This window comes from Panthera uncia, chromosome F2 (genome assembly GCF_023721935.1).
Source record: "Panthera uncia isolate 11264 chromosome F2, Puncia_PCG_1.0, whole genome shotgun sequence".
Classification (NCBI taxonomy): domain Eukaryota; kingdom Metazoa; phylum Chordata; class Mammalia; order Carnivora; family Felidae; genus Panthera; species Panthera uncia.
This window is the reverse complement of record NC_064812.1, coordinates 15,785,152-15,800,093: the sequence shown is the minus strand read 5'-3', so window position 1 is coordinate 15,800,093 and position 14,942 is coordinate 15,785,152. Positions and strand designations below refer to the sequence as shown.

General features: G+C 45.2%; 1 protein-coding gene across 2 annotated transcripts; it reads left to right on the top strand.

Annotated features, from left to right (window-relative positions):
* The first annotated feature begins 22 nt into the window (after positions 1 to 22).
* Positions 23 to 5,049, top strand: TRMT12 (tRNA methyltransferase 12 homolog). Of its 2 annotated transcripts, none has more exons than XM_049633502.1 (2): positions 23 to 1,485; positions 4,813 to 5,049. In XM_049633502.1, the coding sequence occupies exon 1, from the start codon at positions 133 to 135 to the stop codon at positions 1,450 to 1,452; it is 1,320 nt and encodes a 439-aa protein (XP_049489459.1). In that variant the 5' UTR covers positions 23 to 132; the 3' UTR covers positions 1,453 to 1,485; positions 4,813 to 5,049. The 2 variants fall into 2 exon arrangements, 1 of the variants encoding a protein (XP_049489459.1); XR_007458544.1 differs by having other exon boundaries at positions 47 to 1,503.
* The last annotated feature ends 9,893 nt before the right edge of the window (positions 5,050 to 14,942 follow it).

Sequence of the window (14,942 nt, the reverse complement as noted above, 5' to 3'; positions counted from 1 at the left end):
GTCACTTCCGGCTCCGGCGGGCGGTGTGCGCGCAGCTCTTCCTGTCGCTGCTGCGGTGGAGATCCCCGTCCTGGTGAGTGGAGTCTGAGTGAGTCTCGCGGAGGGACTCGGAGAGAATGGGGCACCAGCAACATGGAAAGGGAAGGTGGGAAGAACGCGGCTGTTGTCGCAGTTGTGACTGAGCCTCGGTTTACCCAGCGATACAGGGAATATCTCGAGAAGCAGAAACTCTTGGATAGACAGCACCGTGTGGCAAAGATGCCGGATGGCACCGTGGCGCTACCCGTGCTGGGCGAGGCTCTCCGTGAACAGCACCTGCGGGAGCTGAGGAATTGTGTGGCCCCAGGCAGCACCTGTATAGTAACCCAGCTCCTGGATCCTGTTCCCTCCAAGAAGGCTCAGAGTTGTGCACCTGCCCAAAGGCTGTGTCTTGAAGTGAGTCGCTGGGTAGAGGGCCGGGGAGTGACGTGGTCAGCTGAGTTGGAGGCTGATTTGCCCCGATCTTGGCAGCGACATGGTAACCTCTTGTTGCTGAGTGAAGACTGTTTCCAAGCCAAGCAGTGGAAAAATCTGGAACCAGAACTCTGGGAGACTGTTGCGTCGGCCCTTGGCGTCCGTCGTGTGGCCAAACGAGGGCGGGTATCACCAGACGGCACTCGAACACCAGCCGTGACTCTGCTGCTGGGCGACCATGGCTGGGTAGAGCATGTCGATAATGGGATCCGATATAAGTTTGACGTGACCCAGTGCATGTTCTCCTTCGGAAACATCACCGAGAAGCTTCGAGTGGCATCGCTGCCCTGTGCCAGAGAGGTGCTGGTGGATCTCTACGCAGGGATTGGCTATTTTACGTTGCCCTTCCTGGTCCATGCTGGTGCCGCCTTCGTCCACGCCTGTGAGTGGAACCCCCATGCTGTAGTTGCCCTGAGAACTAATCTTGAGATCAATGGAGTGGCACATCGGTGCCAAATACACTTTGGGGATAACAGAAAACTGAAGCTCTCAAACATTGCAGACAGGGTGAACCTGGGGCTGATTCCCAGCTCTGAAGAAGGCTGGCCCATTGCCTGCCAGGTGCTAAAACAGGATGCTGGGGGCATTTTGCATATCCACCAAAATGTGGAATCTTTCCCAGGGAAGAATCTCCAGCCTCTTGGAAGCAGTGAAATGGAGAAGGAGCATTGGCCTTATCCTCAGCAAATTATCACCAACCAAGGGACAAATGGAGCTACCGGGGATTCTAAGAGAAAGACACTGCCAGCAGCCACCAAACCAGAGTGGCAGAGGTGGGCAGAATCTGCAGAAACTCGTATTGCCACCCTTCTGCAGCAGGTGCACGGGAAACCATGGAAGACACAAATCCTGCACATCCAACCAGTGAAATCCTACGCTCCCCATGTGGACCACATAGTCTTGGATCTGGAATGCCGCCCCTGCCCTCTAGTTGGCTAGAGAAGGTGGATCCTGAGACCCAAGGATCTACATGCGAGTGAACCTTAATACGTAAGTTTAGGCTGGGTTCTCACTCCTCTTTTCTCCTGGCAACCTATTTTAATATTTTGTGGCCCTGAATGCAGGCTCTAGACCAATCCGAGTCATTGCATTTGTCTTCTGTTAACACATTGAGAATGAACTACATATCTGGGAGAAGCAGTATGGCTCATTAAAATGAGGCCGGGGCGTTTCTGACTTCTGACTTCAGTTCTGTCTTACCTTGGGTGGGTGATTCCAATATTCTTTTGGCCTTGAATTTCCTCACTTGCAAAATGAGGATTTCTTTGAATGGTCTCACATGGCTGTTATCTAATAAGCAGTTGTTATCTAATAAGCCTTGGTTATTTTAGAGTGAAAGACACAGTGCTGTTTCCAAAATCACTCCGGCTACAGTATGGAAAATCAGCCAGAGTGGGGCCAGGATGGAAGCAGGCAGACCGGTGATGAGATTTCTGTGGTTGTCCAGGCAGGAGATGGTGGTGGCCTGGACTAGGGTGGTGGCAGTGGGAAGTGGATGGATTTGAGATATAAAATTGATGAGACTAAGCAATAGAGTCCAAATCAAAGCAATCAAACGGTGCAGCTTTGTTATTAAGACTGAATTAGGGAAGGAAAAGGATAAGAATTACTGTAGCGTATTAACTTCATTCCCTTGCTTTAGCGTTGCTAAATGAGTGTTGGGGAGGATGTCTTATGTATCAGGTTTGTTGTTGTAGAAAAGAGGTTAAGAATGACTGCTTTAAATTATAGGGAAACTAGCTTTCCAGCTTTAAGCTTGTACAAAAAGCTAGCTATTTTATTCGAGGGAGGGAGGGAGGGAGGGAGGGAGAGAGAGAGAGAAAATCCTAAGCAGATTGCATGCTCAGCACGGACTCCAGCGCGGGGCTCGATCTCACAACCCTGAGAGAGAGAGAGAGAGAGAGAGAGAGAGAGAGAGAGAGAGAAAATCCTAAGCAGATTGCATGCTCAGCACAGACTCCAGCGCGGGGCTCGATCTCACAACCCTGGGAGTTGGACAATCAACCTACTGAGCCACCCAGGTGCTCCTAAGTTGGCTGTTTTTAAAGTTCAAATTAAAATCTTAGATTTTAAAAGGCCTCAGATTCCCTTTTCATGTTCCTTCTCAGGTGGACATCAGGGCCAACGTGAGGAGCTCTAGGGAGTGAGAGATATTCTGCAGGGTTTCTCAAGCGTCACTTTGTTTTGTAACTGCCAGCACCATTGTGTGCCCCTGGAATGACTGATCGCAGAGAAGCACTGGTTACCTTTGGAATGACTAATAGTTGAGAATCGCTTTTCGGAGCTGTGTTTTCGTGCACTTCGAAGCCATCTGGGCTTGTTTGCCTGATGAAGGACGCACAGGGAAGTTGTGCTTTCTCAGGATTATGACTGTGTCTGGCATTCAGCTTGTTGGGCTCGAGCTGGGGCTGCTCGTCCTTCTCGGGACAGCGTCAGTAAGGACAGGATTGGTGCTGTTTATGCTTCCACGCAAATTAAGTGCCTGCTGTCTATATGAGCTGCAGATGCATTCGATACAGACCCTGTCTCTGAGGCATTCACAACCTAGCAGCAGAGATAACACAAAAACTCAGAGCTGGAATACAGTAGGTACCGTAAGAGTGATAGCACCATGTAGAAGTGCAAAGGTGAAGAAAAGTTTTCAGAATGGGGAAGCCTTCAGAGGGGTAGTGTTTGACCCGGCTCTTAAAAACTGGGTAAGATTTTGTTAGTGAGTCAGGCTGGAAACAGATGCTAGCGGAAGAAAATAGTGCAGAGAGTTGGCTCAGAAGATGTTTGGAGCACCGTCACTAGAGCAGTCTGGAACAGAAGAAGCAGCGAGAGATATGTTGAAGATGGAGGTCGTTGTAAGGATTAAAAAGAACAGTGTCCGGTACCCAGTAAGCCCCCAGGAAGTGGTAGCCGTTGTGGGATCCCACCGCAGAAGGGGGCCTGACTGGTCCGTTACCATCCTGCCGAGTGGCCTGTGTTTGCCTGAGTCCTCTCCTCTTCCCCATATTGGTTTCTGACACGCGTGCCTGCAGCTTTTGTGCCTCCGGCTAAAAATGCCACGCTGGGACTGGAGGCAGCGTGGGGAGGAAGGAAGGCAGGGGAGAAACAGGGAGGACGGGGGGTCAGGGAGCCACGTGGCTAGGGGCTGAGGAGTTACCTTTCTGACCCAAGCTATGGATGGGCCGCTGACCTCAGATACACCTGACTGGTCTCGTTCGACCTGTTACGTACACATCAGGCCTTGAGTGTTCAGTGGTCAAAGAAGATTGGCATGGATTCTGCCTTCATGGAATTGAGGTTCCACTCATACACTTTCTGGCCTCCCTTCTTTCTCTGTGACCTGAGGCAGTCTCTCAAGATTTAGTGTCCTGTCTGTACATACGGGTTAACAAGTGTACGTAGCCCGAAGCATACTTGTTAGGGTTAAGCGAGTTAACGGGCCTGAACCGTCAACACCGTCACTGGCACGTAGTGAATACTTCGGTCTTCGTGTAAGGTGAACTGCCCGGTTCCTACTTTGGGTGTGAGGAATAGCTGTACATTTGCTTTAGTTAAAGTAGAAGGTCCTTGTTTTGAAAAGCCATTCACTGATTGATTGGGATGTACCGCGTACTCTCGCTGTCAGGCACTGTGCTGAGGGCCAGAGACACAGAGGTGAGTAAAGCTGAGTCCTGGGGGGCATGTGACTCTTGATCTCTGGGTTGTAAGTTCAAGCCCCATGTGAGGTGGGGCAAGTACTCAAAATCTTTAAAAAAATAAATAAATAAATAAAAAGCCGAGTCCTGCCCAAAATGGGAGGGATCACTTCTGGTGACGGGGACACAGAGGAAACAATGTTAATACTGGGCACTAAGTGCTGAGACAGAAACAGACGGGTGTTCACGGGCACACACAGTGGAGGCAGCCGTCCACGTTCGGGGGTGTGGGTTAGGGGAAGTGGAGAGTGTGGCTGGGAAGGTGGGAGCAGGGACGCTTCACTTGAGACTTAAAGAATGAGCCGGAGGGGCGCCCGGGTGGCTCAGTCAGTTAAGTAGCCAGCTGTCTTGGTTTCGGCTCAGGTCATGGTCTCCCAGTTTCATGGGTTCAAACCCCGAGTTGGGTTACTGTGCACTGACCGCACAGAGCCTGCTGGGATTCTCCCTCTCTCTCTGCCCCTCCCCTGCTCCCGCTCTCTCTGTCTCTCTCAAAATAGATAAATAAACTTGAAAAAAAAAAAAAAAAGAATGAGCTGGAGTTATGTGTGAATGGAAGAAAGTAAGGGTCCCCTAAGCCTTTTCTCCACCTTGAGTGTGTCCGTTTACGTTACAGTCTTCTCCGAGCACTTGCTGGATTGGCCTGGTCAGAAAGAGGCACCTAATGGAACCAAGGAAAAAAGACTGAAAGGATCAGGAGGCTCATGGAGGCTTGGTCACCTCAGTCCGGGAACGTTTAAAAGTGCTGAAGCTTCCTCCGTGAGCATCAGTATTAGTTGTCACTTAGTGCACCACTTGATGGAGAGGTTGTGATTAAAAAAACAGTGACGATAACTTTTTTAAACTCCCTCAACTATGAGTTGCTTTATTCATTAACTTCATGATTTTAATAAGTGATGCGCATCTCTTGGGAGTATAATGCATGCATGTTAAATATAAAAACATAGAAATTTGAAATGATGAGAAACACATAAATAGCATTTTGAATTCACTTTCTCCCACCCTGGACACGTGTCAATATATGTCATTCTGAACAGCCTCGGGGTGCGGCCACTTCACACTGGGCAAGCCGTGACACTCGTCATTTTCTTGGGCTTTGGTAGCGTCCTCTTGTGCGCACTGATCATTACTCAGCTGACGCTTCAGGGGATGGTCGGCAGATCTCGGGACTTCTCCGTGGCCCTCTCCCGTTTGGCATTCCAACCTCTAAACTCGTTGACTGGGCTCCTGGGACTCCCAGTACCATCTCCACCTCAGGGAGTCGGCTGGGCTCCACCCCGCTTCCCCCTCTCCTGCCACAGCCGGGGAACTTTCTCCAGGCAATAGGCTGGAGCGATTAAACCATTAAATGGCTCGCCTTGTTTTTGTCTCCCATGGATCATTGTCCTTCATTGCCTTGAGGATAGTTGTTTCTTACATTTTGTGTAGCTTTTTTTTTTTTTTAACTCTTTAGAAGTTTATAATAGTGTATAAATTTACTAGTTTTCACAATCACTGAAGAAACTCACGTTAGCAATAATAAATACAGATCAATACTTAAGCTGACACAAAACTTCAACATACAAAGTTCATAAGAATTTCTTACCACAGTTGTGTTAGGATCCCTACCTATATTATAAACTGAATGTAAAACTATTAACACTAAGTACAGGGGAAATTTTCTGATGAGATCTGAGACTGCCTGCAAGATTACTTGATCAACAATCACATAATTTCAGAGAGGGCCCAAACTGTCAGAATAGGTATTTGCTTCTGGCTTTTTGAAGGTGAAGGTTGAATCAAAGGCAAATAGAAAATAACGAATATGAGGCTACAACTGCAGTTTGGAACATACCACACACACGCACACGCACGTATCCACCACACTTATGTACCCTGTCGTCTCCTGGATGGAGTGGCCCATGCGACGAAGCTCTCTGTACGCTATTAGGTAGGTATTTATAGATGGACAGACAAGACGGTCCTAGTTTCCTTTTTTAGTAATTGAATTTTGTTTTTTTAAATGAAAGCTATATGTATGCATAGTTTCATAACTCAAGCGAAGGTCAGCAAAACTTGATGAGTAAACCTGCAGCTGCACAACACCAAACAAAGCAACTGGCTCCGTCCTACACGGCTCCTTTTCTCTTGTTTTTGTGTCTTCTGTCAACAATTTCAGCTGGGCCCATGTGCCAAAGGGGATGCAGGATCTCAGCAACATGTACCAGCAGGAGCCATGAGAGTACGTATGGAACTGAGCCCTGAGACTGCTGGGTGAGGAGCAGTTTGCGTTCATGTAGGACTCCACTCCCCCATCATTATAGTCTGAGGAGACCTAGGCCATGGGAACATTTCGAGGAACACCCTACTAACCTACTATACTTACGGCATCATACTCATTAGGCCAGAGACACAACGAGCTAGTATATTGTACTCCGAATAATCACTAATACCATCCAGCAACCTGTTCCTTCAGTGAAATTTTTAGGGCTACTGGTCTGCTTGAATGCCAAGATTGCTCCTTCACGGTAAAGAACAGATTTTTCCATCTCACCCACTCATCAGTGTTCCTCTGTCAAGGAAGCACGCCAACCTCTGTATGCTCCTTTGTGGGAATTCGGGACTTGGGAATACTGCTCTGACTCCTCTCCTGGGTGATATAGAAGGCCGCCAGTTTCCAGTGGGATCCACAGCACATAAAGTCTCTGTAGCAGGTACAGGTTGCGGTGTAATTAGCTTTGTTTCATGGACCATTCAACCCAGGAGATTCTATGGTACAAGAGTATCTGTGATAAGCAAAGCAGCCATGGAAGTTTAGGACAAGCTCCAATGGGAAAATCACAAGGTAGTCTCAAGTGGATGTCTGTAGCAAGGCCAGATGGTATGCAGCAGAGAGCCAGGCGTCATCCAAAAATGGCTCCTGGCATGCTAATGGGCGTTGGTAGAATCTGAGCATCTTCTGGGACTTCGGGTAACCATGTAGCCAGAGTTGCCCATCATGAGCTGAGTTTTGTCAGACCCTTCAAGTCAAACCATCATAAGGTGGAAGTGGTACATCTGGGATGGATGGCGAGAGCCAGAGGAAACGAATAGGTGCACAGGTAGGTGCCCCAGACTCCTGTGTCATGTTTATAATTCTTGCATCAATGCCCTTCCCTCGGCCCACAATCATGGCCACTTGAGAAGCCCTTCTGTCTTGCTGATAAAGGATGCAAATGCAGAGCTAAGTTCATTGATGGGTTTTCTTGGAATACGGGTTCAAGACCAAAATAAACTGCTGCTACCCTACAGCCCTACTCAGGAGTGGTCTTAAAAGACAGCAGGGAAGGGTATCTTCCCACAAGGCAGCACTGGGGGCAATATTCCTGGTCATCCACCTCGTATGGAAAGAGAAGTTGCCTGAAGTAAGAATATACCTTCATGGCAAGTGGCAGGTGGGTTAGCAAATTGATCAGGGGCCTGGAGTGGGAAAGATTAGTTCAGGGACAATGAAGCCTGGAGAAGAGGTGGTGGGGAATCTATGGGATTGGATACATGAGTAAAGAGCTTTGTGTTGCGTAGTAAGTGCCTACCGGAGACGTGCACATCAAAGAGGAACTCAACAAGTAAACAAAAGACTTGGCTGGTTAATTTTAGCAGCGGTAGTCATAAGCTACCCCAGTAGCATAAAGAGCTTATGAATAACATGTTGCAGGGATGCAGGTTAGCAAGTTGCCAACAGCATGGCTTCTACTCACCAAAGAGCCTAGTATTCAGCGCTGAGCCCTTGGTTCAACACCATCCCTCAAGGAAACCAAGCAGCTAATTGGTAGTAAGTGGGTTACATTGGGCTTCTGTCATGGAAGGGCATTGATTCACCTTGACTAGAATCTTCTACGTGCATCCATGAGTTTACCTTTCCTGCCCACAAGATGTTGGCCAGTGCTGCTATCCAAAGGTTTACAGTGTTCGATCCATCAATATGTCTCCTGCATAATATTGCTTCTGAACAGCAAAGGAAGTGTTTGAGTGGGCACATGACCAGGTGATTCACTGATCCTATCACATACTATACAACCAGGAAAATGCTGGCCTGGTGGAGTGGTGGAAAAACCTTTTGAAACCAAATCAAAGCTTGAAGATAATGCCCTATGAATGGGATCCCATTCACCAGGATGCAGTATACACTCTAAATCCATACCTATTACATAATGAGTGCCATGTCCCATTTAGATAGAAAATCCACAGCTAGGAATTAAAGGGTAGAAATAGGAGAATTTCCACTGTGGCAGGCTAAACAGTGTCCCCCAAATATGTCCATGTCCTAATACCCAGAACCAGTAAATATATTATCTTAACATGATAAAAGGGACTTTACAGGTGTGATTAAGTTAATCTCAAGATGAGGAAAGTATCCTGGTTTATCCATGTTGGCCTGATATAATCTCAGGGGCTCTTATAAGAGGGAGGCAATACAAGTAGGACGTAGAACGTGTGATGACAAAAGCAGGACAGAGTAACATAAGGAAGAGGCCATGAGCCAAGGAATGTTGGAGGCCTCTGGAAACTGAAAAAGGCAGGGAAATGGATTCTCCCCCAGAATGCTTCAGGAGGAACAGAGTGGTTGATACCTTGATTCTAGACTTCTGACCTCTGTAACTATGAGAGAAGAAATTTATGTTGCTGTAAATCACTAAGTTTGTGGTAATTTGTTATAGCAGCAATAGGAAGTTAATACACCCACTTACTGTCCCCACTGCCCCCCGTCTCCCCCCCGGGAGTTCATGCCTCCCGTCTCCACAACTTAGTGAGACTAGAGGGCTGATCCCTAATTGGGAAGCTCTTTCATCAGGAGATACAATAACAGACCCTTTACACTTTAACCTACTGAGATTTCCCAGGCATGTCAGGTTCCTTGTGCTAAGAGACCAGCAGGCAAGCAAGGAAGGGTCACCACTCCGGTTGGGGATAAGTGAATCTGATCATCAGGAGGAAGGAGGGTTATTGTCACACAGTGAGGGCAGGGAAGAGTATATTTCACGCTTACTCCACCCACTAGGGCATCTCTTGATACTTCCCTACCCAGTATCAAGAGTAAAATGAGTGGCTTCCAAAATGACACAGTAAGGACCTCCGAAAACTGGCTTCTCCATAAAATTAATGAGAAGACTGGCGCAAATTGTCAAAATCAACTTTTCTTTTTAGAACTTTAGAAACTAAAAGCTTGCAGCAATCTGAAGATCATTTATTTTTAAAATTGAGAAATTTTGATTAAAAAGGGAAGCTCTGGCATTCTAAAGTGTCCAATTCCCACTCCCTCCCTCCACCCCCCCCACCCCACCCCCACTAATACAAGTTAAATTGTTCTTAACTGTAGGGAGGATGTTTCCAGTGTGATTCCCCGTGAAGTGATGTGCAGCCTTTGTTAGACACCTTATATTGCCGGGTTTTTATCCTTTCCCACTGCACTGTAGTATCAGTTTTATCATAAATCAGGTGACTGTACATGTGGGGATCGTTACCAGACTTTTTTGTTCCATGTTCAGTTACTCTATCCAAGCACCAATACTATCTTGTTTAATTTGCTATAGCTTTACAATAGGTCCTGATATCTGATCTAGTAAGTCCTTCAACTTTGTTCTTTAAGATTGCCGTAGTTATTCTTTTTTTTTTTTTTTTTAATTTTTTAATGTTTATTTTTGAAAGAGAGAGAGAGTGAGAGAGAGACAGCGCAAACAGAGGAGGGGCAGAGAGAGAGGGAGACACAGAATCCGAAGCAGGCTCCAGACTCTGAGCTGTCAACACAGAGCCCAATGCGGGGCTCGAACCCATGAACTGTGTGAGATCATGACCTGAGCCGAAGTCGGACGCTTAGCCGACTGAGCCACCCAGGCGCCCCAAGATTTTGCCGTAGTTATTCTTGACCTTTTGCATCTTCTTAGGAATTTTAAATCAGCTTGTCAATTTTTGGGAGAAAGAACCTGTTGAGATTTTTTGTTGGGATCACATTGAACTACAGGGTAAAATTGACATCTTTATAATATTGAATCTTCCAGTTTTAAGCTTTTATTCTACTCAGTGAGGTGGAGCTCTGTGAAATGAGAAGTGATTATTGATTATTAGAAACCCGAACTATAGAAACCTGTCTAGGATAAAGGGTCCTATCCTTCCCGTCTGTCAGTGGGGTACTATATCCATCTTCTTTGGGCTTCCTGCCTTGGCAAATGTTTTTAACTTCGTATTCCTTGTCCTCTGCCTTTCAGCAGTATCTCGGCCCTCATTATTCTGGACCATCACTTAACATACTTAACATATTTGAACGTATTATCTATTTATATTTTATTTATATTCTACTGTATGAATAATTAGCATGTATAGCAATCCAAACTCCTGAGCCATACACGGAACCATTGCAAAGTGTTGCGTGTAGTATCATAAGGGTTCCAGTGAGTAGATCTTGTTCAGCATACTAATTCTTATTACATACTGCATATCATACTGAGTACTTAAAATATATTAATTGGTATCACTGGCATGAAAAATGACTTGCAGAGGAGCAGATCATAAGTCTCTGCAATCAGAAAAATATGAGTTAGAAACCTGGCTCTGCCACTGTTATTGTCTGTGTCTTTCAGTAGGTTTGTTAAGATTAACTGGATAACGCATGCCGTGTATTTCGTATCTTATTTGGCAATATTAACCGCTTTTTTCTTTTTCCCAGGTGAGGATACTGATGATTAGAGAGTTTAAGTTCTCTGTCTAGAGTGAGAGGCAGAAGCGGGCCAACTTCCTGCCAAATGCATAGAAAGTGCTCGGCAAATGTCTGTCACAGGAATGAACGAGCTGAGGGAGTCAGTATATCCTCAACAGTGATTGCAAATGCCACCATATTCTCTGTTGTTTCCTTTGTTAACTAAACAACAGACTTTTCCTATTCACTTGGCGTTTACAAAACCGGAAAACTCAAATAGTAGCTGAATGTTGATGGGCATATCTGAAATTTACTTGAATGAAATGAGAAAAACTGTAATTTGGGATCAGAAGCCTTTTTTTTTTTTTAAAGTAATTCCAAAGGTCTGAGAAAAAGTTATGGGGCGTATCTATCCCTTTCTGGACTATCAACTCCTCCCCTTCCCCCCAGCATCCCCATCATCCGTTTGAAGTAAATACATAATACATTGGTGGGTAGAGGCGGGGTGGGTAGTTCTAAGTGCTGGCTTCTTTCTGCTTTCTCCCGCTAAGGAAGCTGTTGGCACTGGCTGGTACAGCTGGGGTAAGACACAGGGTCCCATAAGCTCGGCTAATTGCATCTCACTCTTGGAACTTGAAATTGTGAAGAATAATGAAAATAACCCTCTAAGAATCTCCCTTTTTGCTTCAGATAGCCCAGAATCAGTTCCTGTTGCTTAGAACAGAGACCTGGCAAGTGCAAAGGTCAACAGAAAAGTCAAACAAGTTTTTACACGTTCTGTTTCCAAAGGCTTTTTAGAACTAAAGGGCATTCAACCATTAAAGCCAAATGAAGTTATTTTTAAGCTGGTAATATTTTAAACAGGCAACTTATGTATATAGAGTGTGTCTGTGTGAATGCACACACACCCTCCACACTGCTCTGAGCGGATTCAATATAAACATATACCTGAATTGTGCAACTTTCAAGTCAATGTAGAAACCAAGCAAAGATTAAATTCAGTGAATTGCAGCTATTTCTTTGAAAGCTTATTTAATTTTTTTTTTCACAGTGGGTGCTATGGAGGGATTATGCTTATTAGGAATTTAGCTTCTGTTTGGATGATGACTAACACATACATTTCCCGATACAAAGCTGAGAAAACCTCTTGCAAAGCTAAGCAAACATAACCAGTAAGTTCCTTCTGTAAAAACAAAAAACAAAAGAACTATTCCTCTGAGATTTTTGTCCTTGTTCCTCTGTTTCCATCATAGCATCTATTAAGTGGTTTGGTAGTCATTAACTTTTTGGTAGTACAGGATATTTTTGGGTAGTACAGGAGGGTATCCCTTCATCTTTACTTGAAGGTGATTATTTCTCCTAACTTAACTGGACCCCTAAAATGTAAGCAGGCACCTGGAGCTCAGGCATGATGAAACTGAGCTTAGAATATAGACTTGAGAGATGGCAAATGTAAAACAGAAAAGTGCACCACTGACGTAGGGATTTTTCTTTTGAAAGCTTATCTTTTATTTTTAAAATTCCTAAGCTTTCTTTAAAACAAAAAAAGTTTATTTTGAGAGAGAGAGAGCAAGGATAACTGAGCACGGGAGGGGGAGAGAGGGGCGGGGGAGAGAATCCCAAGAAGGCTCTGTGCTGTCAGTGCAGAACCTGATGCAGGGCTCCATCCCACCAACCATGAGATCATGACCTGAGTTGAAATCAAGAGTCTGACACCCAACCGATTGAGCCACCCAGGCGCCACCTCCCCCACCCCCAAATTCCCAAGTTTTCTAAAAACTACCTCAGTAATATACATTTAATTTTAAGGTAGTATTTTAAAGTACTTTGCCAGAATCTTTTTAAACCTTCGTTTTATAGATGGGGAAAGTGAGATCTAGAGCTTAAAGGGACGTGCTTGAAGTCACGTAAGATGAGAACGACTGTGCCATCACTCCCGAGAGTGGGATTTACTTTGAATTAGAAATTCTTAAACTAATAAAATTTGTGCATTAAATTAAGATTAGTAACCATTAAAGCATTAATAAGTAAGGGCTGAAGCATTTTTATAAGATTTTTATTTACTATTTATTACATTTAACTTTTTAAATAAAAATTGGAGAGCCCATACATTATTTAATTCTCCATTTTGCATGATCATAATGTAATTGGTACTTGCCTGCTTTCTCTACCACACTCCTGTTTTAGATTAGTCCTTGTGGACCCTTTCCTCCACAACAGCTTCTCTCTTTTTGCTTTAAATTGCAATCAGGGCAGAATAACAGGTGAGTTGAGAAGCTAATTTACGTCTCTGAGGTTTTCTATATAAACCTTAATAATCCTCTCATCTTACCAAGTTTGCTTTCCTTTGGGAATTTTGTCAGCGCCACAAGTTTATTCCCCAGGTGTGCAATTTAGGAAAATTAACCTGGCAGAGGTAAACAGACTGATTTATAGGAAAAGTGGTGATCATAATAACATAATGAGGATATTGCCGTGAATCAGGCAAGCTCCAGTAGGATCTTGGGTTCGGATTGTGGCAGTGACAACAGAAAGGGGAATACAAAGGAGACAGGTGGATACAATGTGGTTGCAGATTGGCTGTGGGTGTGAAGAGGAAGGAATCAAAGATGCCTGAAGTTCTAAGCTTCCTGGGTTCTAATCCTTGGTTCGACTCCTACTAGCTATGGCCATTCTAGCTTACTACTTACATACATACTTTGTGATTTGGATAACTTATCTAAGCCCCAGTTTCCTCCTCTCTAAAGCAGAGATAATCCTACCTACCCCAAAAAGGCTGGTGCAAAGATTTAAGTAAAATGTAAAACCCTCCCCGTGGTGCCCAGTACACAGCACTAGATAGACGGCAGTCATTATTTGTGGGGGATAACAACAACAGGTTAAAAACATGAGACTGGAGTAAGGAGTTTGGGTATGAATCAATCTTCCTGCCACACCTAACTCCACCCAGAGAAAGGGATGTTGGAGTTTTATACTCCTTTCCTCTGGAGGGTTTTTAATAGAGGATAGTCACCCACACAGAGCTCTGATACAGATGGATAGCAGAGCACAGTTTGGGCTAGGATCCTAAATGAGCCAGGTTTTTTAAATTTTGTTTTTGTTTTTGATCCCCCTTAATTTAAGATGGCTGAGTTAGTAAAGCAGACTCTGGCCCAATTTACACTCTCATTTGCTGGTGAAGGAACAGAAAAATAAGAATGACCACATTACATTAATTACATGGCAAGAAAGTGTAGGCAAGAAAGTGTAGGGAGGGAAAAAGACCTTCCTTCGTGGTCCCACGTCCTGTGACTTGGGACCTGGAATTAAACTGACAAAAGAGAGATCAACAAGAGAGAAGCAGTTTATTAACCCGTGAGTGCACATACCCATGCGAGAAACTAAGTGGTGAATGACTCAAAGCATGCCTACAATTTGGGGTTTAATGTATTAACAAAGAATAATTTTGTAGAGAAGTGACAAAAGAAAAGGGGATTAGGCTTTCAGGGACAGCAGACTGCTAAGGTAAAAACGTAATGGAGGAAACGAATGGAAGATAAGGGTTCATTTAGTTAAGGTTTGCGGGTCACTGAAAGTCTGAGTTGCCCTCTTCTTGGTAAGGGAGAGGGAGGCACCTTTACAAATAGAAATTTATGTCCTGCCTTTTAAGCGAACGGGGGCAGTGAGGAGGGCGGGCAGGGATCTTAAAAAAAAAAATTAAGCATCTGCTGTTTCTCTGCTAACTTCAGCTCAAAATTACCTTTGTGTCAAAGTGGCATGTTTTGGGGTGGCACATTCTGATCCCCTACAAAAACTTAAGTGTGGCTTCTTCCCTGAGAAGGAAAGAAGGGACTGCCTGAGTGTGCGGACCTCAAAGGCCAGAAACACAGACAGAGCCCCGGGTTCTCGCCCTTAAATCACAAGTGGCCCTTGACATTCGCAAAGTGCGGCCGATGGGTGTCCTCAGTTCTGTCCAGTCGGGTAGAAGACACGGAAGGTGATGCGCAAGAGAGGAGAGGGATGCTTTCCTTGGCAGCGCCTACCACCCCCAGCTCATTGCCACGTCGCACGGCCGCAGCACAGAGCGCGCTCAGCGACGCTCCAGCAGGACCCCGGGC

Excerpts from the sequence above, each read along its gene's own strand:
- TRMT12 (XM_049633502.1), top strand. The coding sequence starts at position 133 with ATGGAAAGGGAAGGTGGGAAGAACGCGGCTGTTGTCGCAGTTGTGACT.